This window comes from Myxine glutinosa, chromosome 10 (genome assembly GCF_964187855.1).
Source record: "Myxine glutinosa chromosome 10, kmMyxGlut1.1, whole genome shotgun sequence".
NCBI classification, from domain to species: domain Eukaryota; kingdom Metazoa; phylum Chordata; class Myxini; order Myxiniformes; family Myxinidae; genus Myxine; species Myxine glutinosa.
Window position 1 is genome coordinate 108,576,769 of NC_136270.1, and position 25,065 is coordinate 108,601,833.

Below are 25,065 nucleotides of genomic sequence, written 5' to 3' on the forward strand. Positions count from 1 at the left end.
CAAAAGGCGGGGTTTGGAACATTCGAATCGGGCAAGGACGGGGTCATATAACCCTGTGCCCAGAGCTCCCAACCTCAGATCAGTTATGGGAGTGGCGCAGCCCATGAGTTACGAGTTGGAGTTCTCAGTTATGAGTTCGGGGTGTTGAGTCAGATGAGTTGCGCAGCCCATGAGAAGAGTTACAAATCGGAGTTGTGAGAAGACGCGCGTGAGATTGCGTTGTTTCGAGTCAGATCGGAAGAACGGAATAACTCAGTGTATACGAACTTTGCCCTGCTCACCGTGCTCTGCGCAGTATTAATCGCGCTGTAAAGACGACCGCGCCGGGCCACAGACGCGCGTACTTCCTTCGGCCTGTCTTTGCCGATATACACGCCGCGAGGATTTTCTCGCCTGCCTGCCTTCACCGGGATACGTGCTGTGACCGCCAGAGGGCCACGCTGGGTGTGCCCAGAGCTGTTCCTGGAGCGACCGAAGCAGGCGTGTTCGGCGCGCGAACATTCTTCCTCCATCTCCCTATGTGTGTAAGTGGGCCCATTGTCTGGGTTTTAAGTAAGACTGATTAAAACTGCCCTGTGTCTCTTCTTCTACCAAATCATTGTAAATAGTGTAATAAATCTGTTCTTCCTTTTGATTCGACCGTCTTGTGTTTTCCATCATTGGCTTAACAAGGTACGAATTAGATCGCTCTGATCGGGTTCAATAAGAAAGGTAACAGCACGGGTCATGTGGTACGCCATCCCCTCGGGTGTACTCAATTACGCGTGGTTCGTGCGAGACTCGATCCCTGCTCCCGCTGTGGCGTGGGTACTCAAGGTACGTGCGAAATTGTCCCGAGATCCTTTTCCACGTCTGCCCGGAAGTGGCGACTCAGTCTCGTTGTTTTGAAGACCCAGAGAGAAAAAAGGGCTTAATCTCCCCTTTGTAAGGGAACGGGCTTCGGAAAACCGCAAAAAAAATAAAAAATACATGTATATATATTATATATATATACAGTCACGTGAAAAAGTAAGTACACCCCATGTAAAGTTTTGACTTTTTCAATATATTTCAACATACAGCTATTTGATCTTCATTTCAACAATATTGATAGATAAAGGTGATATAATATAACAAATATCATGAAACATTTACATTTTGTAGTCCCATTGTATAATTTAAATAAACATAAATGCAAATTTCGTATGTGGAAAAAGTAAGTACACCCTTGGCTCGAATAGGTGGTATTGCCCCCTTTGGCAGAAACAACCTCAAGTAGGTGTTTCTTATAACTGTGTACCAGTCTCTGACATTGACTGGGAGAAATTTTTGCCCACTCCCCCATGCAGATTTATTTCAGCTGTGCGACGTTTGAGGGGTTTCTTGCATGCACAGCTCGTTTCAAATCCCCCCACAACATCTCGATGGGATTTAGATCTGGGCTTTGACTTGGCCATTCCAGAACCCTCCATTTCTTTCTTTTCAGCTATTCCTTGGTGGATTTACTGGTATGTTTCGGGTCATTGTCATGTTGCAAGGTCCACCTTCGGTTGAGCTTCAACTTTCAGACAGATGGCCTCACATTATCCTCAAGCACCCTTTGGTGCAATGCAGAATTCATAGTGAATTATATGATGGTGAGCTGCCCAGGCCCTGATGCAGCAAAGCTGCCCCAAACTATAATATTTCCACCACCATGCTTTACAGTTGGTATCAGGTTCTTGTGGTCAAATGCTGTCTTTGGTTTTCGCCAAACATGTCTTCTGGTACTGTGGCCAAATAGCTCTACCTTTGACTCATCTGTCCAGAGCACATTGTTGCAGAAGTGCTGGTCTTTGCCAAGATGTTAATTGGCAAACTTTAGTCTTGTCCTGATGTTCTTTCTGGACAACAAAGGTTTCCTCCTGGCACACCTCCCATGTAGATCAAATTTGTGCAGCCTCTTTCTTATGGTAGACTCGTGCACTTTGACATCAACAGTGGCAAGAGCTACCTGTAGGTCCCGTGATGACATTCTGGGGTTCTTCGAGACTTCTTTCAGCATCTTGCGGTCTGCTCTCGGGCTGAACTTGCTGGGACGGCCTGGCCTGAACAAGTTGGCAGTTGTTTGGAATCTTCTCCACTTGTAGATGATCTTCTGGACAGTCAAATGATTGATTTCAAATTGTTTGGAGATCTTTTTAAATCCCTTCCCAGACTCGTAGGTATCTATAACCTATTTTCTGAAGGCCTCAGAGAGCTCTTTTGATCTAGGCATGGTGACGCTGCACACTTCAACAACAAAGAGCAAACCAAACGAAATGTCTGAAGTTTAAATAAGACAGGTTCCTCCAAGATCCTCTCTAACGATGTTCTAATCATTTGCACCTGAGCTGGTGTACCTGATTCTAATTTTAGGTATTTGAAGTAGTGGTAAATGTAGGGGTGTACTTACTTTTTCCACATGCAAAATTTGCATTTATGTTTATTTAAATTATACAATGGACTACAAAATGTAAATGTTTCATGATATTTGTTATATTATATCACCTTTATCTATCAACATTGTTGAAATGAAGATCAAATAACTGTATGTTGAAATATGTTTAAAAAGTCAAAACTTTACATGGGGTGTACTTACTTTTTCACGTGACTGTATATATATATATATATATACAACAACAACAACATGCATTTTAAGGCCATTTTCCCTGCTAGGGCAGGGGTTAGCTTAATATATATATATATATATATATATATATATATATATATATATATATATATATGTGTATTTACACGTCTGAGGCTCCCTTAATACAGTATTCCCAGTGCTGGGACCTTTCTTTCCGGTAGATGGTCCAAATGGTGTTTTATTGCACTGCGTTCAATATTTCTTACAATTTTACTGTTCCCCCAACAAATATTCAAACAAGCCAAAATAGACAGCATACACGCACGAAAAGCAGATGGCTCAAACGTGTTTTATTACATATTAAAGGGTTTATTTGTGAAGAAAATTACAGGGAAGAGGGTCGACAAGACACTTATAAAGGATACGGACCAAATTAAACAAAAGACAACAAAGAGGTAAATGGGAACATACAAACTTATATACAATGATGAGAAATAAAGCTCAAAAGCAAACCCACTCCAGGCGCTACAGATCACACTGATACGAGTTTATAATGCAGGCAGGACTTCCCTTTATCTATGGTGGATGCGCAGGATGGACACAGGCCTCAATGCAGCCAGCTTTGAAAACCAGGTGCAAGACGAGAGCCAGTGACAAAGTCGGTCCAAAGACGAAGGAAAACTGCCACGACGAGTAGCACCCAATATGCAGAAAGCCAAACAAAGCATGATGAAATGAATCAGCTATGGGGAAGGCCAGCGATGATCAGCCCCTTCACCAGGCATCATGGCCCACTTTGTTCTTTCAAACGAGGCCTCCTGGTCTGCCCTCCATCTTCTCTCCAGGCCCTTATTCTTCCTCCTCTAAGCACGGTGGATCCTTTCCCTCTCCAAAGGTAGGGTGATACCAGCTTTGGTCAATCCAAAAACTTATTCCAAGCAAAACCACCATAATTTCTGCCTCTCAAACTCCATGAACCACTTGATCACCCTCCTTCCACACAAGGCCTCCTATTCCTCCTGGTCTCAGTTCTTTTCTTCCAGGGGGAAATGCTATTTCCGGGAGTAAATGGGGTGGTAGGAAAAAAAATATTTGAAAAAAGTGGACCTCTACGGAGTTATATTAAATCCAGAAACCTCTGGATCAGATTGACGTACAAAATACCAATGATTTAATGCCAAAGGACATACTACCACACACTACTGTATTATTAAATGCAAATCCATTTGATTATTTTGGTGCCACACATTGTTAAAATAATGTTTGTTTACAATCGGACATGTTCATTTTATTCTGACAAGGCACTAGTGTATGAAATTGAATTATTGAAATAAAATTTAAGCATATACCTCAACGCTGTGAGGTATCGTGTTCTATGAACTCTCTAGTTGTTTATGGTTTTATCCCTTTTTGGTTCACGAGTTATCAGAGAGTGACCACTATATTCGTCATGGGTGTGTGTCTGTGTGTCTGTCTGTCCGCAGCATAACTATCTGATGATATCATCCGATCTTGATGAAACTTGGTTGGGAGGTTGATATCATGATCTAGTTGTGTCCTGCCGAGAGTGGGCGTATTGCGCCCATTGTGGGCGGAGCCACGCCCGAAAAACATGTCTTTTTAGGGGGTAATCGATTTCAAGCTACATCTTCTCTGAGGGGTTTGATGGAATCTGACAGGGGTTTCGGTATTTGGTTAGGCCAATGTCATGTGTCTAGCCCCACGGAGCTCGATTTTTCATTTTTGCCCCAAGGTCAAGGTCACAAGGTCACGAAATTTAGAAAAGTCGATTTTTGATGGTTTTATTACATTGTTCGATTCCTGATAGGATGAAATGTCGTACGTTTTTATATTATCACATACATCATGAAATACAAGTTTTCCAACAAATTTCAGAATCTTCGACCTTTGACCTTTGAAGGTCACAAAGGTCAAATTTTAAAGTTGTCGGAATCGAACCGAATTTTCGGTATTGTGTAGCTAACTAACCTCATAACTGATTATACATTATTTTCTATCTCATTTCAAGGTCAGTAACCTTCGTTTTGACATTTCAAGTTCACAAAGGTCAAATTTTCAAAGTTGTCGGAATCGAACCGAATTGTCGGTATTGTGTAGCTAACTAGTCTCATAACAGATAATACATTCCTATTTTTATATTTTCAATGTCGGTTTTGACCTTTGTCATTGAATACCGCTCGCTCGTGAACCATCGTCATCTCCTGACTTGTGGTTTTTAATTTATCAAAAGTATTTTCTGATTCAACACATTTATATCCAAAATGAATCCTTTTCTTCCTCGCCGAAGTGTAGATTTTAGGCTGAGTGAAAATTCAGCTGTGAAGCAAAAACGTTCATTAAAAAAGACAAATATGACATTTTTTATGAAAAGAAATCATGAATTGCATCTTTGCAAATGAACATAAAATGTCGATTAAACCATTAACTGCAGGTAGAATTGCTCCATAAAGTTAGATGAAGCCGATTGCAAGAACATTAGCGAGGGTAGCTGATGTTGCTTTGCTTAGATATAATGCTTGACTGTAAAAATACAGTGAGAAAGAGCACTTAGTACATGGGGCGGAACTCCTACCCAAGACCTGTAATTGCATCGCGCATCCTTGCAGAGCTAAGTGGGTCACTCAAAGCAGATGCATTCCTACCTGGGAATAAGTGAATCGGATATGTAGTATTTGTGTATACAGTCTGGCATGATCTCCTTAGAGGGTTCCATCACCAAAATGTGATCCCTCTTGGTGCAGGTGGTTAATGGATGTTTGGCAATCATAGTTCTATATTACGGCCTATGTATAAGTGTGCAATGTGTTTACTGTTGCAGTTCTTGGGCTCAGATTTCTAAACTGATTGGTAACTCTTTGTGATGCAGAATGCTCGAGTATTCATTGGACATGGAGAGCGTTAGCCTGTCTGCCATCCGTACAGTACGTGTTCTCAGGCCTCTTCGTGCCATCAACAGGGTCCCCAGTAAGTCTCGTTTTTTTTCTTGAGTAATACTATTAATTATGCTGAATGCAACAAGATTGAATATTTTATACACATGAAATATGCACTTTCTGTTTTTTCTAAATCCCAGTTCCTCAGGATAGTATTATTTAATGATAGGAATAGACTTCCACACCATATTCACAAAAGTATTTGACAGCAGCCCCAAACTTGAAATGAATCATCACCAAACTTGGATTTGCATATGTGCCGGCTTGACAATGCACATTTGTCATACTGCTGTGCATCATAGAAATTTGCAGGGGCCTAGCCCATATCCTGGACTTGAGCCCAATCAAACAAATCTGGGATGTCTTCTCACTCCACATGAGGATCAAGGTCAAGATCAACAGAAAAAATGAACTACTTAAGATGAGCCTGCTCTAAATGTGAAATTGTGTAATATTACTCCTGATATCATGTCTCCCACCATCCTATCTACCAAAAGTATCTGTTTGATCATAGATACCGACATTTGGCTCAAACTCTTTGTGCAAGCTACACCCTAACAAAATTTTAATATACCTGCCAATGGATTTTAACCAGAATCAGTGAGTGACACAGTGATTTAAGTGTCTGCTTTGAGTCTGGAAGGTTGACAGTTTGAACCTGACTCCGACCGAATCATACCAAAGACTTTTAAAATGATATGTGCTGCTTCCTTGCTTGATGCTCACCAGGGGATAGGGCGCAGACAAACTCCAATGTTTTGCATCGCATGGGGGGGGAGGAAATTTCTTCTTAATTCCCCTGCTAAGTTGGAAAAGAAAAGCGACATCATAAAAGATGGTGTTGCTGCTACCCATAGTGCTCTCAGAAATAACATCACTTCCTCCAAAGCTCAATGGCTGCGTTTGGCTGAAGTCAGGTCCGGTGCTCTCATGTACTTGTATGCATGTGTGTGCATGATTTGTGTTACAGCTCCTCCATGAGCCTTAGTCCCTGAAAAATAAATAAATAAACAATAACCCAGAATTTCCAATTACTGTCATATTACCTTTTGGTCATGGAATGGATCATACTTATCCCTGTGTGATTTTTGGGGATTCCGTATGTATTCCGAAAGCCATATGTTTTCAAATATCGTGGGTTTCTTTCTGAATGATTCCACATGAATCATAGAGCTGATGATACATGTGATGTTCCAAAAGCAGTTTTGTGTTTTATCACTGGATGATGAAAGTTCATGCGCGAGCATGCTGACTAGAATATAGAACTTTGCAACATTTGATATTGACGTCAGATATCCCATTGGCATCATTTAAGCATTTCCTGCGTGATTAGAAACCCGCATATACATTGGCAGCTAATTGGTACAATCATTGCAGCATTCTTCACCTTTTACTTTCACATTTTAGAACCAGGTGGCAACCATCTTGCAAGACACCACTCCTTTCTCTCCCTTTAATCACGAGACATGGCGTTTAGTTAATAGGGCAGTTGTAACCCAGCATCGCAGGCAATGATGTCACATTGAATGTGGTAACAGGCAAACGTCACTATATATTGAGTATTGTTTAAAGTATGCAAATAAGACATTTTTCCAGCTTTATTCACATTGACCTTACATATTAACATAGAATCAATTTTCCTAAGGGAAAGAAAGTTGATAAAACTTGAACCACGTGACTTGCATGACTTGTATTACTGGATGCCCTAGCTGCCTCTGGGTTGTGCTAAAGGCACTTCCTGAATTTTGTTCAATGAGAGTGACAGAAGTATATGTGCTTTAAAAATGGCAGGAGCATCTTTCTTTGTCAAGAAAAGTCGTTTTCTACTGAAGAAGGCTTTGCAGAATTTAATGGATGGAATGAACACAATGTTAATCAAAGCATGCTAAATGAGTAAGTGAAGGAGCTGATGTTTTGGACATTAACCCTTTGCAATGTGTGCGAGCACCCAGACCAAATTCCCCTTCTTAATCCCTGTGGAAAATTGTAGGCCATGCCCTAATGTGCAGGGGGACTGCATCAGCACAAAAAGTTCTGATTATGAGAATGATTACTGTTCTTGTTCCAAATCTAAAGCTAAATCAAGACCCTGTGACATTTCTCTGCTGCCATAGTATCGGCCAGTGAGACCGACATTAAATTCTCAAAACTTCTCATCTCCTATTTTTTCATCGGAGCTGACGGATTTCATTTCATATGAAATTGAATGAGTTTTAGAGAGCCGCTGAAGAATTCAGGACAATAACTCCTTTCTTTTATAAATTATCCTGAAGCTAATCTTTGGCAAATAGACCAGCAATGTTTTTATTCAATCTTTAGAAATTCATTCTCTAGGAAAATATTCCATTTTTTAAAAATAGGAATACAGTACATGGATTTCAAAAATAAAAGAAATTTAATTCTCAACTCACTTAGGTGAGTGATTGTATGCATCGTGGTTTACCACCGTTAATTTTTTTAACTACGTATTGATTTCGCTTTTGTGAGCCGAGCCAAACGAAGATTCAGAACCACAAAGTAAGTTATCAACAATGGCAAATAGCAATAAGCTATGGGAATAGGATAACTTTCTGTTGGTGATTCCAGTTTCTTCGAAATATTATTTTTGGGATATCATCCATTTGGAGATGCAGGCCGGACATTCCATCAATGACTACATTGTCCTTCGTAGTATGGTGTCCCATGTCGTAGTATGTTCTTGTGTGCATTAAAGAACCCATATTCCTTGCAGAAATAACAGGTCAAATGTGTAACTTGTGTGCCAGTCCACAGACCAACTTCCACTTCTTAATCCATGTTGAAAATAGTAGGCCGTGCCCTCATATAAAGGGGCAATGCATCAGGGACACAAACGCGCCTCAGTCAAGACTCGACCACTGGATTTGATTAATTGGATCCTGCACAAATATGCATCTGAAAATGCAAAAATCTGTACAGAGAAATGTTTTGTTCGTATTTATTGGTGATATGTCATTATCAGGGGTTTTGTACCTGAAAATTGAAGCAAAAGTCAAAATTCATAAAACAGTGTCTGTTAATAATCAGATTTTTTCATTTAACATCTTTTGATGAAAACGAATGCATCATTATGCAGAAAACACAACATTATCATTTTGTGAAGCCGCCTTCATGAGGGTGTTCAATCCCACTCTTCCCTCCAGGTCTTCAAGCAGGTGGTTCACCATAATCTCATGATCCTTTCCTTCCCCATTATTCCTAACCCAACCCTCTTACTTGCAGGTTACTGCTTTTCCTCTCCTTTCCTCCTCAATTATTCCCTTGCTTATTGTCTCCAACTGTGGCCCCACTGCTCACCCTACTGTGAGTTTGTTCCGTTTCTTCCTTGAGTTTGCTCTTCCAAAAGCCCCAATCTTGTAATACAAACTAAAACATTAACTTTAGTGACATTGCCAATAATTTCTGTGAGAGCAGGCATATCTTGTTCCATGATTGCAAAGAAATCACATGAACTTTTATGTCCACCAAATTCCATATGGGCCAGATGACTTGGTGTCCAATCGTGTGGTCTTTCCTTAGGAACCAGAGCAGAAGTCAAATTTGTTGCAATCTGATTGGACCAGAAATTGTAACCCAGAAGCAATCGGCTCAAATTGTCATTACAACCAAACCAGAACAAAAATTTGTGGACACCCTGTATATAACATCGACATGAAACTTTCATCTCTGCTTTTATCCCATCACCAAGTTGGAGAGGCCTTAAATAGAACACATATCAATGAATTTCAAAAGACTCTGTTTTACTGTCACACAAGAGAACCTCCTTCCTACATCTGCAACGGTGCATATTAAACTCCCACGAACTTGGTTCTTTTGTACCTTTTTGGAACCATTCATATGACTTTCAACTGTGTCGGTCATTGTCTTCTTATTTGTACTCACTACATATCTACCATATTTATTGTATGATTCGTTGTTGGTAGACCATTCTGGTTTGAAATATGTACATGCCTGGATGGCCGAATGACCATCCTGGAGTTTTTGTAAATGCTTTTTGAACGCTCCAATCAATGTGGTGGAATATTTTAAAGATATCAATAACATCTCTTCTTTTTCCACATAATGCACAGGCTTTTACTTACATTAGGCTAATCTGTTTTTATTCTGTGGATTTACTCTTCTCTTTCTTGTCCACTGCACACTGCAATTGGTGCACATTGGCCCATTTTTGTGGAAGTCCGAGCTTTGCTTCATAATGTGCATGACTGGCTTTGAGTTTGCTATACTGTACTTAGTGGAGCTACAACAAAGTACTTTGCAATTATAGATTACACCCAACTCCCATAAGGGACTGCCAGCCTGCAGTGGTTTGAATTTGAGGTCCAGGGATCCTGTCAAGGAATTCCTTGATGATTGTTTCCGCAGTCATTATCTTGAAAAGGAGGAGTTGTACTCTCAGCTCAGAAATTGGACACTTTGCTTAGACTGATATGGCTTCTTGCAAAGCCGTCGTGGAACCAAAAATGTGCTCCGAGGGATGATGCACTATTTTCCCCTCACCGTTCATGCCTTTGTTATAAAACACCGATTAATATCAGGCAAAATAAACAATAACAAGAAATATGTCATGCATAGCACGATACTTGCGAAATCCCTAAAATAAGTTGTTGGCCTGTGATGACCTCAAAAATAATTGGTGGTTGAATTCAGTGTTAGCTCTTACATGAACCTCGACCTTGTATGCAAAAAAAGAGAAAGTGACCTGGTATGCAAATCATCTTAAAATTTCAACCTTAATTGGATGAAAATTGAGGATTTTAGAAATTTGGCCTATGTTGACCTTTTGGCCTATGTTGACCTCAAAACTACTTGGTGGTTGAATTCAGTGACCAGATATGCAAGTCCTCTTCAAATTTCAAGTTAATTGGGTAAACATTGAGGATTTTAGAAATTTGGCCTATGTTGACCTTTTGGCCTATGTTGACCTCAAAACTACTTGGTGGTTGAATTTCGTGACCAGATATGTAAATCCTCTTAAAGTTTCAAGTCAATCGGATGAAAATTGAGGATTTTAGAAATTCGGCCTCTGTTGACCTTTTGGCCGATGTTGACTTAAATAAAATTGGTGGTTGAATTTGGTGACCAGATATGCAAATCCTCTTCAAATTTCAACTTAATTGGATGAAAATTGAGGATTTTAGAAACTTGGCCTATGTTGACCTTTTGGCCTATGTTGACCTCAAAACTACTTGGTGGTTGAACTCAGTGACCAGATATGCAAGTCCTCTTCAAATTTCAAGTTAATCGGGTAAACATTGAGGATTTTAGAAATTTGGTCTATGTTGACCTTTTGGCCTATGTTGACCTGAAAATACTTGGTGGTTGAATTCCGTGACCAGATATGTAAATCCTCTTAAAGTTTCAAGTCAATCGGATGAAAATTGAGGATTTTAGAAATTCAGCCTCTGTTGACCTTTTGGCCGATGTTGACTTAAATAAAATTGGTGGTTGAATTTGGTGACCAGATATGCAAATCCTCTTCAAATTTCAAGTCAATCAGATGAAAAAAAAAATTGAGGATTTTTAAAATTTGACAAGGTTGGTGACCTTTTTTTCCCTATGTTGACCTACTGACCTTTTGACCCCAAAAACAATAGGCTTCTTACTTATAATAATAATAATAATAATAATAATGCATTTATTTTATATAGCGCTTTTCAGGGAGCCCAAAGACGCTTTGACAGAGGGCAAAACATAATGCGCATAGCAAAACATAAAAACAATTGCAAAAAACAAGAATCAATAGGGAAATATTCAAAGCAAAAAGGAGGGAGAAGGAGAAGAGATAGTCAGGGGTTAAATGCTGTGGGTTAAATGTTGAATGCAGTGTTGAACAGGTGGGTCTTGAGTGATGTTTTGAATGTGGTGAGTGAGGAGGAGTCACTTATGACCAACTCTACCATTTGGTGAAGTTTCGTGAAGTTCGGTTGAAAATTGTGACCTGTAGGCGACTGACATACAGACAGACAGACAGGCAAACAAACAGATGAAAAATCGGTCAGGGACCGAGGACTTGCCGGAATGTACTTTTTATCGGCCATTTTGGACAAATATGGCGGCCGAACCACGTGACCAATGACGTCATCATTATTTGTTTTCTAAACTAATTTATTCCTTGATGATGCTCAATAAATTTCATCTTGATCGGATGAAGTTTTGTACTTGTCAAATTATGACGTCATAATGGAGGCACCTATGACATCATCATTAACACATTTTATTCCCCATGGAGAGTTCTTTACAATGAGCCATGTCTCAATTTTTTATATTCAGCATTTTCGGAGATATAGAGGTGCAAAGTTTTTCGGTTTTTCCAAGATGGCGGCCAAACCACGTGACCGATGATATCATTATTTTTTTTCTACACCAGTTTATGCAGTCATGTCGCTTAATAAATTGCATCTTGATTGGATGAAGTTTTGTATTTGTCGAATTATCGAATTCTGACGTCATAATGGAGGCCTTGGGCCGAGAGAGTTAAAAATTGGGCACAGTCTATTCCAGGGCAAGTCAAATATGTGTGTAAAGTTTGGCGATGCTACGTTCAACGGTGTAGATGTAGTACTGCGAACAAACAGACAGACAAACAGACAAACCAACTGAACAGCATACTTGCCGGAATCTTTTCTGGCAAGTAACAAACAAACTGACAAAATAACGCACAAGACCAACCAATATACACTGTAACCCCGATATAACGAACTGCTCGGGAGACATAAAAAAGTTCGTTATTTTGAAGTGTTCGTAATACTGAATAACATACGAATCACCATACTATCACACCTATTCATATGCAAAACAACAAACTCTTTGTATAGTTCATTCATGTACATTTTATTGTTCGATTGTACGAATAAAAAACTTTAAAAAGCATTGCTGTTGTGTCATTGTTTAAAAGTTCATGTATAAATAAAATGTTCAAGTACATGTAATATTCACCGAATGTTCAATTTACTGCGTGAAGAAACTGGTAATCTTGGATTGTTTACTCTTGGAGGTGGCGTTTTCTTTGCGTGCATAAGATAATAGCTGACGGAGCTGTAAAACTTTAATGCTGTCGACTGGTTGCCCTTCAAACCAGGAAAGTGCTGTTTCAAGTCCGGCAATTACATCAGATGTTGCTGGAACTTCTTGTGGTTCATTGGTGTCATCAGAGTCACTTTTGATGTCACACTGCAGTGTTGTTTCACGAACGGAGGCGATAATTTCTTCATCGGTCATCGAACTGATCACGGGAACGTCTTCTGGAACTTGCCGATGCATAACGGACGCAGTTTATGCTCACCGGAGGCGTTCGTACCAACTAAAATTGTCACACGATCTTTGTATTTCTTGCAGCTAGTTGTACGTTGTTCTTCTTTCCTGGAAGCGAGTGTTCTGTCTGGTAGGCACTTGAAAAAAAGTCCTGTTTCATCTGCGTTGTAAATCTGATCGGGACTGTAACCTTCAGATTCGATAATGTTTCTCAGTTCTGGAATGAACTCGGCAGCCGCTGCATCGTCACATGACTTGTCTTCCCCGGAAATCTTGAGTGCGCGTATACCATGACGATTTTTCCACCGATAGAGCCATCCAGTGGACCCGGTGAATTTTCTGTCCTCACCATGCATTTCTTTTGATAATGCTATAGCTTTCTCCATAACCATAGGGCCGGAAATCGGTATGTTGGCGGTGTAGCCATATTGATTTGCCTTAGGTTAAACAATAGAATCTCATTAAATATGCGGGGGACAGGAAGTTCGTTCGTTATATCCGGAAGTTCGTAATACTGGTGTTCGTTATAGCGGGGTTCCAGTGTACTTGAAAAATCTTCGATTTTCGCAAGTAATAATGATGTTGATATTGTTTGATGCAAACAGTTAGTCAAAGTACCAAGTTCATTACCCCACACATGCGAAGCAGTTTGTTTAAGCAATTGGCTCATGTCCGTCTGTCTGTCCGTGTCCGTCTGTCCATCTTATCAGTTTATGATCGTCATTTTGTGATCGAGGAATAGCTTATTTAAATTGAATGTTGTATTTTGATCATGAATCAGAACATGAACAGGAGGAAAAGTCTGTTGTTTTACAGTACTTTGGCTTTGAATTCGTCCCGATCACACAGGCACAGAGAGGAGTGAGAATTTTTTCACTCTGTCTGCTTGCATGACAGTCGAACAAAATTGAAACTCATTCCAAACAGAAAATTTACTGTTTTAAAGATGTCATAAAGGACACATCCAACAGGCACAAATAGCTATTGTCACGTGTTTGATAGGCTGATGTAATAGACACAGGGTAAAATGACGGTAAGACCCAGAATTAATTTATTTAAAAGCCTTTAGACCTCTTTAAATTTTATTGAAATGGTATTATATACTTGAACACGAGAAGACAAATCGCTTTCATAATACTTCCAAGAACATTGCAATATATCGATATATAGCATGAGAGGGCATGGCATTTGAGAGGGTCGGGGTGAAGACTATGCCGATGTACGCTCGATGGTGATCAATAAGGCCTCCATTCTCTAAACTATGACCAAACATCATCTTATTACAGTGTATAAGGGTCGTTGTTTTTTCTTTTTTTATAAAGCGCCTTCAGAAAGTATTCACACCCTTTGACTTTTTCACATTTTGTTGTGTTACAGCCTGAATTTAAAATGGATTAAAGCTTGATTTTTTTTGTCACTGATCTTCAGAGAAATACCCCATAATGTCAAAGTGGATTTTTTATATAAATTTTTGTAAATATCAAAATCAAGGTTGTCATTTTGTAAATTATAATATTAATTATAAACTCCCCTCCTTCATTCCAGTCTTTCTTCACAACAACAGCACACTATGATACACATGTATTTATAAAAGAATTGAGTAAAACACCTGGAGACATTTCAGCCATTCCTAACACAGATCAGAAATACATCTCTTTCACAAAAACAATTCATACATCTCACATAACTCATATCAGATTTCTTGACATGTTTAAATTTATGTCAAGTCCTTTATCTAATTTAGCATCAAACATTACAAAGTTTCCTAATCTTAAATCACATTTTTCAAATCAGGAAGATATTGAACTCCTATCAGAAAAGGGAATATATCCACATGATTATATGAACTCGTTTGAGAGGTTTGAAGAGACACAACTCCCCTCCAAAGAAGACTTCTACAACAAGTTGAATAAAACTCATATAACTGATAAAGATTATACTCAAGCACAAAATGTTTGGAAGAAGTTTAATACAAAGAATCACGGTGAATATCATGATTTATATCTTAAGACTGATGTGCTCTTATTGGCTGATGTGTTTGAGGCCTTCAGAGAAGTTTGTTATAACAAGGATTCATATGGATTAGACCCTGCTCATTATTATACAGCCCCAGGGTTGGCTTGGTAAAAATGCTATGTTAAATGTTAAAATGACAAAATGTTAAATTAGTGCAATTAGTGCTATGTTAAAAATGACCAAACAGGATTTGGATTTAATCGGTGATATAGATAATGCTTTTGATGATAGCGAAGGCTAAAAGAGGAGGAATATCTCAAGTATGTTCAAAGAGATATGCTAAAGCAAACAACAAATATCTTCCTGGTGATGATGCAACAAAAGATAGTTCTTACTTGATGTATTATGATGCTAACAATTTGTATGGATGGGCTATGTCTCAGGCTTTACCTTATGGAAAATTTAAATCGGAGTAGTGTATATATGTTGCTTCTGGGACACTCTCATTTTCCCATTGACTTACATGTTAATTTTTCCCCTCCCTCATTGCCCCTAAACACCTCTATTTCTTTCACCCTGTTCTTTACGAACCTTCTAACCTTTTGACATGTTATCCTTATTCATTAGACCACTTAAACAATGGTCCTTCTGTGTGAACCTGTGATCCTTCTGACCTTATGGACCTTTTAACCTTTTACTCTTAATATCATCTGGTGAATCATCTTTGGCCCACTCAAACAACGACCCTACAAATATTTGTTTATGCGTGGGAAATAATTTAATTCTCTTGCCACTCTCTTCACCATCTAATATATTAACAAAAAATATGTTTGAGTTTGGTTCTTTATTAAGATATTTTAACTGAGCTAAGATAAAATGGTAAACCTCCCTCAATGTTCTTGTTTGAGTGCCTCCAGTGCCACATACCATTTTTAAATTAAAGTATATATTTTCCTGGCAACCATCAAAGTTTTCCGTCCACTCAAAAATATTTCCATCTTTTTTACCCAATTCACCGGTATTTAAATTAATTCTCTTCTTTGTTTTGTAAATTTTTTTTACCAGTTGTCTTTTCAATTATACCTATTTGATATTTTTCACATTCGTTATGTTTACCATTTATATACCAAGGTTGATTACACCTCCACTCTTTAGTCTGGTTGGTACTTGGTTCTATCATTTATATAATAGTAAAAAGGCGGCGGTAGCCCGTTAAAATCCCTAACCCCCCTTTTTAACTTATCACTTATATACTTATATAACCATAAGGGAGACTATCAATTCCATTTTCTAAAATAAACCTCTTATCATCAAAAGCCCCCAATGCTTTCTTATTCACCTCTTCTGAATATAATTTATGTTTATAACTTCTTATTCCATTAATCTTTCTAAACTCTTCTTTCTTTGTTGTTAAACAGTTATAATAATCCTTAAAGTTTATTGTTTCTTTAATGACATTTTTCTTTACTAGGGCATGCCCGTACTATATATATGCCAGTACTATATATCTATCTAAAATTATATCCCCCCCCTCTATTTACATGAAATGGTTTGGTCCATTCGCAACGCCAAAGCGAACGGCGAACGGCTTGCGAGTACAGTGACAATCCCCCCCCTCTATTTACATGAAATGGTTTCGTCCATTCGCAACGACCACAGAACCCCCCCCTCTATTTACATGGAATGGTTTGGTCCATTCGCAACGCCAAAGCGAACGGCGAACGGCTAAATCGCCATAGCTCGGTAAGTACTTGTCCGATTAATTTCAAACCTTGAAAAGGCACATCCTCGGGTCCCCAGCAATATACCTGGCAAGTTTCAAGTATATCGGACCGGTAGTTGTCGAGAAATCGTTGTCGCATACATACACACACACATACACACAGAGATTAGTGGAATTATAGATAGATGCCTTTTAACTTCTTATCAGTTTTTTCAACGTTATTCACAATGTATTTATAAGCATAAGCCTTAGACCTCAATCCCACAAATTCACTCATGACATTTCCTCCTAATTCATCCTTAAACTTTCCAATCACCTTTTTATTTTTAGAAGAGAACAACTCACTCTCTGGACTGTAATTACTAGTGTCATAGATATTAATGTCCTTTTTCATGTCTGAATAAACATCATCAGTATTAATTTGCAAAATAAAACTATCTGTATCCATATAAAGTAGATTAACATCATTTTGATATTTATTCCTCAAGTTATTATAAAAGTAATCATACATTAATGACTTTGATAAATCAAGAATTGATGTTCCAATATAAATAGGTTTGTTCATTTCAATACTCTCTTTAATCAAATGGATCGCACAAAAGTTCTCAGTAAAGACCTCAGCTCTAGTAAAACCCGGTCTATTAATTAATTTTGATGCTTGTTTCCAAGATGTTGATAGTCTGATATTTTGTCTTTTCCTCACATTTTCCATGGTCTTACCAAAGACTGCATTATTCATCAATTTATAAAAGTCTTTCTCAAAATCTGTTTTTGACTCTGTTCTTCTTTGTGTATTAAAATCAATGTACCCCTTTAACCAATGACTTTGATTGAACTTTAGAACCCTATGGATCTTCTCTATTCTTAGACCTTTTGATAAATATTGTCGCAAATTTCTTTGGTGTAGAACATAATTTTTCTTGTTATATAATGTAGTAAGTAATTTTTCTGTTGATTCACCTATATTAAATGATTGTTGATAATTAATCACTTAACCACTCCTTCTTTGGACTTTCCTTTTCACAAGCAAATGGGAGATCTTTGTGTAGGTTATGAAGTTCCTCTGGATATTTAAAATCGACCTCAAAATAATAACCAACCTTTGAATCATTCAATTCTTTTTGTGTAGAGATACATACATCTTGTAAAACCTTTTTGTAATCTTTTTCCTTTACCCATCTAAGTTTTCCATAAGGAAGAGCCTGAGACATTGCCCAGCCATACAGGTTGTTTGCATCAAAAAAAATCAAGTAGGAGCTCTCTACCAATGGATTATAATTTGGAATGTACTTGTTATTTGCTTTAGCATATCTCTTTGAACAGACTTGTGAAATTCCTCCTCTCTTTGCCTTTTCAATCATCAAAAGCATATCAACATCGGTTATCAAATCCAAAGCTTGTTTTGTCATTTTTAACATCGCGCTCCAAGCCAATCCAGGAGCAGTGTAATGGTGAGCAGGATCCAATCCATATCCAGAATGACAGATTGTTCTGAAAGCCTCAAACACATCAGCCAACAAAAGCACATCAGTTTTGAGGTACAAATCGTTATACTCACCAAGATTCTTAATGTTATATTTTTTCCAAACATTTTGTGCGTGTACATAATCTTTATCAGATATATGACTATTATTTAATTTGTTATAGAAATTTTCTTTTAAAGGAAGTTGTGTTTCATTGAATCTCTCAAATGAGTCCATATAGTCATAGGGGTAAATTCCCTTTTGTGTTAGAAAATCTTTATCTAAAAAATACTCTGAAAGACATGGAAACTCTTTTAGATTTTGAACCAAGTTAGCCAATGGACTTGCCATGAATTTAAATGTATCAAGAAATCTGATATGAGTAATAGGAGATGTGTGAATTGTTTTTGTGAATGAAATGTATTTCTGATCCGTGTTTGGAATTGCTGAGATACTTCCAGAAGTCTTTGAGAGTTCCTTGATAAATAGATGTGTATCATAATGAGCGTTGTTATGAAGAAAGACAGGAATGAAAGAGGGGAGTTGATAATTAATATTACAACTTTGATGAGCCGGACCTCTATATTTACCAGTGAGATGACAATGGTCTCTAACCTTTAGACCTTTACTAATTTTCTCCTCACAAATATGACAGACATTGTTTTTTTATAAATTCCCTTTTTTCTTTACTTGTTAAGGACATTGGTTTATTGGTTTCTCTCATTATCTTGGTTAATCGAACACAGTCTTTTTCTAGTCGTTTCACAAACTCCTCTGGGGTATTTGAGCCTCTATACATCTCTAACTTGTTATATTTATCACCAACGGATGATTTGATATAATAACAAAAACCACAAGGAGTATGTTTTTGATATTTATTTGTGTATGATTCTTTTGGATCTGGAGAAGCAGTATCAATTTTTTCTAAAATACTTTCAAAATCAGCATATATAACAAATGGATGTTTTATTGTTTTCTTTTCATCTTTGAATGTGATCTTTGAGCCTTTTTTAGGCATGTTGATTACCGTTGATTTATGTTCACCACAATAATTTGAATGTTTATCTAATCTTTCTTGTGTCTGGAAGAAGTTAAGACAACGCATACAAATATATATTTTATTTGTTCTTTTACATACTTGTGGTTTTATTAATTTTGTAATATCTTTGATGTATGTATAATGTGAATTTTCCTCTGAATTAAAATATAGAAGATTAATATGAGTTTGTTTACAATTGTCAGAAAGCTTTAAAACCTGAATGTTGTTTGTTTCTGTTAGACCATAAACATTAACTGATAAATTATTCATCTTTTCAAATTTAGGAATATCATTTAAAGTCATCGGAAACTTTAGATCTTTCGTATTTAATGTATTCTCATATTTTTTATAATGAGATACTCTTTCATCATGAAAATGTGGAGGATGTAAGTGTGCTAAAATAGACCAGAGAAAACATTTATTGTCTTTATTTTTGATATTGATAACTGCTTTTCTATTTTTGATAACACTGGGTAAATCAATGTAAGAAGAAGCTTTTAGAGGATCTGATTTAAGAATATGAATGTCTATGTAAATAATTTTTCCTATATTGAATCCACTTCCTACGATTGAATTATCCACATCTTGCTCTTGTTTAATAAGTTCATCATAGACTCCTGATGTTTTAAAATCTTGATATGAAGATATAAAGTGTGGCTCAGTTCTCATGTATGGTGTATCTATAACTCCTTTATCCTTTGTCATTTCTAATTTTACCCCCATATAAAATTTAAGTGGTTTCATTTATTTTAGTGTTTTTTCAATCAATGTTTGAACAGCAGGTTTGACTATTTCTACAGCATCAACTATAGACTTTGGTTCGGGAGGTTTGAAGTTAAAGATTCGAATCCTGATATGTCTTTTGAAAGCACCATCAGTATTTTTAATAGTAAACAATTTTGACAAGTGTTTGTTAGTTTTAAGATGGGCTTTAAACCCCTTCTTGAGGATGGTTGTTTTACAGACCTTACAATGTTTTGTTTTAGGTGGAAGAGGGGAAAGTTTGTTAAGAATGTTGTATGTATGTTTTGCGGTGAGAATATGTTGTTTATAATATTTTACTTCCTTCTCGCAAGTATCACAATAAACCATATTTATAGCGTGAGAAAACGTGGTGTTTTATATATATCACTGTGCTTAAAATAAAACACTTTTGAGCTTTACAGCTCCGTTTTATATATATCGCTGTGCTTAAACTAAAACACTTTTTCACTCAGAATCATCTAAGTCATAACTATCACATGAATACTCAGAATCATACTCAGAGTCATCAATAAAGCTACTCTCATAACTATCATTTGAGCACAAACTATTAGTATCATAACTATCATCTGTGTTCAATGAAATACTATCATCACCATCGTCCGAGTTCAATGAAATACTATCATCACTATCGTCCGAGTTCAATGAAATAGTAAAATCTTCACTGCTGTAATGACTCATATTTAATTAGCAGAAAAAACCTTTCCATCTATACCAATATACTTTCTTTCATTAACGGATTCAATCTCTACATTTTTAATTCAAAAGTTATCTTTAAATAATCTCTAACTATCATAGAACGAAATGACATTTCACCAGAAATATTAACATCATTCATTTTACTTAGATCTACACCCTTTGGATTATTAAAGTAAATACAAATTTCTCCACGAGTATTGTTGATGGTCTTATCATTCTTTTTCAAAGTATCGTGGTCAATCACTTTTTCAAGCTTTGAATAAATTGCCAGGAGTAGAGGAGAAACTTTTGTTAGATTTACTTTAATGGATGTCTTTCCAGGTATAGTTAGAGCTCTTCCTTTAAATGAAATAGAGGGGCTCATGTTATTTTCCATAACTGGTTTTACCCAAAAATTTCCATATTTATCTTTGTTCAATTTAACATCTTTGACATATTTTTCTATATCTTTCACCGAAGTAGAGATTGATTGAAATTTGTCTTTTGTGCTTTGAAACATTGTATTTATTAATGAATAAACTTGCATTTAGTTTAAGTAAAAATTTACCACATAAATATGATAAGTTCTGAAGGATATTTAGAATTTCCAGACTCTCCATATGATAAATTAGAGAATTGTCCGGCTTGTGATAGAGTGGGGCTTAATGATGAGGATTCATATAAACAATGTTTATTCTGTGATTATATTCTAATTAATGATAATAAGAAATATAAAAAAACATATAACTCTTTTAAATTAGAACCAAAAATGAATTACTTTACAAGTTTAATAAGAGAGATGAATGTGAAGCATTATGGTGATAATACACCATTTCTTACAAGGAAAGAGACTCTTTGTATTGAGGAAATGTATAAGGGTTTAATGATATTTATTATTCAAAATAATTTTAATGGAAATGTTAATACAAGATACTACATAAATAAAATAATGAATTATTTTGAAATTAAACCCGAACTCAGGATAAAATATAGAGTTTCTAAAATAGCTCAAAAAAAGTTGGATGACTTGTTTTCGAAATATATAAATGAATGATTTTTTACCCGTTTGGGAAAATAAGATAAAATTTAATAACCATAAAAACATTCCAAATTCATTGAGATGTCTAATAGTTGGTTCAAGCGGATGTGGAAAAACCTGTTTGCTTTTAAAGATGCTCCTTACCCCCAACTTTTTAGATTATGATAATTTAATAATTTTTACGAAGTCAAGTTTTCAACCCGAGTATCAACTACTCTCACAGGGTTTTAATGCAGGTCTTAAAAAGGAAGACATTATCGGTTTATTTAAACTTCAAAACAAACTAAATGATTATAACATTGAGGATATAATACAACTATTTTGTGATACACAGAAACCCAAACCAAAACCCAAAACTTGTATTCTCAGTGATAATACGGATGATATACCTTCACCTCAAGATTTAGATAAATCAAAAAAGAACCTCGTCATCTTTGATGATTGTGTTAATGAGAGAAACCAAACAGTAATGGATAGCTACTATACAAGAGGGAGACATTCTTCTTGTAATTGTATATATCTTAGTCAATCATATTTTCAACTCCCTCGACGCTCAATAAGAAACAATGCCAATACTTTTATTTTATTTAAGTTAAATTCAATAGATGTAAATAATTTTTGGAGAGATAATTGCTCTACGTTATGTAGTAAAAAAGAATTTGAAAATTATATGAAACACACGATTGAAAAATATAAATATATTGTTGTGAAACAAGATGAGATATTAAAGGATGTATTTTTATTTTAAACATAATTACATATATAAATGATAACTATTATTATTAATCTTGTGGATAAATCTGCTTCAGGAAAGAACTTTCATAAATCTAAACTCTTGAATAGTAAAAATGAAAAGATTGTAAGTTTTTTTTAAAAACACCCTATGATTCGTTTTGTGAGTACTACAACCAGAGGAAAGCGACCAGGAGAAGTAGAAGGGAAAGATTATTACTACATTTCAATGGAGGAACATATGCGATTGAGGAACGAAGGTCAAATATTTGAGGAGGTCTCTCTTGGTTCTACAAAATATTCACATTGTAAGAGTGAGTTAAATAAAGTAAAATCTAATGGTCTTGGGATTTTAGAAACTAATCCTGAAGGAATGAGACAAATTATTAAACAATTGTGTGGTGATGGAGTTAAGATTTTATCATTCGGTTTTGATATCGATGAGGAGACTCAACGCAAACGTATGAAAAGCAGAGATACAAGTATTAGTGAAGAAGAAATAACAACTCGTATTAATACCAATAAAGAATTTGATGAAATATTTAAAGAAAAGGATTTATTTCAACACATTTACTATAATGACAAAGAAAAGGAAAATTTTCCCATTGACCTTTACAATTCATTAAATGATATTTTTCAATAAATAAATACAGAAAATGAATACCGAAGAAAGAGCAAGAAAGTTTAAAGAACATCAAGAGTTGGTTTCAAAAGTTGTAAAGCAACAGGAAGAGATAAAGAAGAAACGGAGACAGAAACTAACTGGTGAAGAAGCCTTTGAAAGAAAACAAGAGAAATTTTTAAAACCGCTTTTAAAAACTCAACACCCTACAGTTCCCATGGTAGAATTTACTCCGAAAAAACTTCAAATGCTCAAAGATTTTAGTCAGATAACAAAACAAGAACTTGGAAAATTAGAATATAATGATGAAGAATTATTTCAGAAACTTGAGGAGGTAAATCAACCCCCTAATTATGTAGTGGAAGCTCTTCAAAACAATGAATATTTGGCAGATTCAAAAACCAGAGCAGGTCTCATTCCAACAGAAGAACCAGCAGTGTTCCATCTTGTGAAAGAAAAGGTATTGATATTTAATGATGAATTGATGTTCTTGAGTTCTACTCAACCAAATGTTAAATTAACTCCAAGATTAATGTTTCTTCTAACAAACCCCGGATTCAGCGGTTCAAAATATTTTGAGGAACCACTTGATATGGAAAGAGAGGAAGATAGGGTATATATTGAGTTGCTAAATGCACTTGATTATGGAGTTTCTGTTGCTGGTAAAAGTAAGAAGAATGAGAATGAGAAGGAGAAACATATTATTGATGCTTTAAGTAAGCTTGGTTCGGGTGTTAGTTTTCTTCCAAATGACCCATCACAATTAGTTAATAGGCTATTATTGTTGTTAAGTAGTAAGAAGGCTGGAAACAACAATTGTTTTAATGAATCCTCAGCCATTGTAGATCAGTTGATGAATATGAAAATAATTAATAAATGTCAATACAAAGATATTTTATTAGATATTAAATAAGATGAGAAGCACAATTCTTAGTTTTAATTTCACAACGAGCGATTACACAGCTTCATTCCCTTACCCACTACAACTTGACCCCCTTACCTCATATGAGGCATCTTTATTGTCGATGGAAACTTATAATACCTTGTTTAATATCACAGAGAAAAACAACAAGTTTAGTTATAATCCAGTAAGTGGATATAAAACTATAACCGTTTCACCCGGAGCTTACGAGATTTCTCAAATATCTTCTGAAGTCTCTCGCCTTATGAAAGAACAAGGTGATGAACCAAAAAATATTGTAATAGATATTCAAAAACACACTTCAAAATCAACGATTAAACTTAAAAATAATTATAAAGTTGATTTCACGATTGAAAATTCGTTCAGAGAGCTATTGGGTTTCTCTTCAAAAAAGATTGAAACTAACGGGACGTCTCACAGTGATAATGTCATTCAAATATCCTCCGGTATAAATTCAGTATTAATTCATTGTGATTTGATTGATGGTGCTTATAACGATGGAATAAGAACAAATACAATATTTTCATTCAGTGCATACTCAACACCGATTGGTTATAAATTTAATATGGAACCAAAAAATCTTGTCTATTTACCTGTGTCAGGAAAAACCATATACAGAGTAAATTTTAGGATAACCGACCAAGATAATCGTATGATATCCTTTAATGATGAAATTATATCCATCAGAATTCACCTACGTGAAGTTTTTCAATAAATAAATAATGGTTATTGTGAGAAAACACGAGTTGGGAAAATATAAAATAATTACAGGGGAGGGCATGTACCTTTCACCATACTATACAAGGTATGTGGGTAGAGGATACTATAAACCAAAGAGACAACGGGGTGTGGGTCATCAATTTCGAAATAAAGGAGATGGGATAATTGATACTCTAATGGGTATTGGTTCAACCATCCTTAAACATAAAGACCTAATTGGTTCAACTGCTTCTGCCATGGGTTCAGTTGCGGGTGCTATAAAGAGTATAAAAGATGCTCAAAAGGAGTCTCATAAATTACAAACAATCAAAGAAATAAAAAAAGGTAAAACTCAACTATCTTCACAAGAACGACAAAAAATCATTAAAATACTTGGGTCAGGGTTTCAACAATTTTAATGCTATATAAATACAAGTATGGAAGCGATTGATAGTATCTATGATTTGGATGATACGATTATCATTTCAAACTCCACTAAAAAGGAAGACTATTTTAAGGTAAATGCTATTACAGGAACAGACTGGAATTCAAACGGAACAAAAAGTTTTGAAATAAATAATCAACAAACTTACTTGAATATAGCTGATAGTTTC

At 36.1% G+C, this 25,065-nt stretch overlaps 1 protein-coding gene across 1 annotated transcript in view; it reads left to right on the forward strand.

Moving 5' to 3' along the window:
- LOC137433382 (voltage-dependent T-type calcium channel subunit alpha-1H-like) overlaps positions 1-25,065 on the forward strand; it is a gene marked incomplete at its 3' end in the record, with an annotated part of 532,188 nt that overhangs the window by 110,132 nt on the left and 396,991 nt on the right. Inside the window, exon 4 of the mRNA XM_068125712.2 lies at positions 5,478-5,575. Coding sequence (XP_067981813.2) covers positions 5,478-5,575 — 98 coding nt within the window. The remainder of the gene's footprint in view (positions 1-5,477; positions 5,576-25,065) is intronic.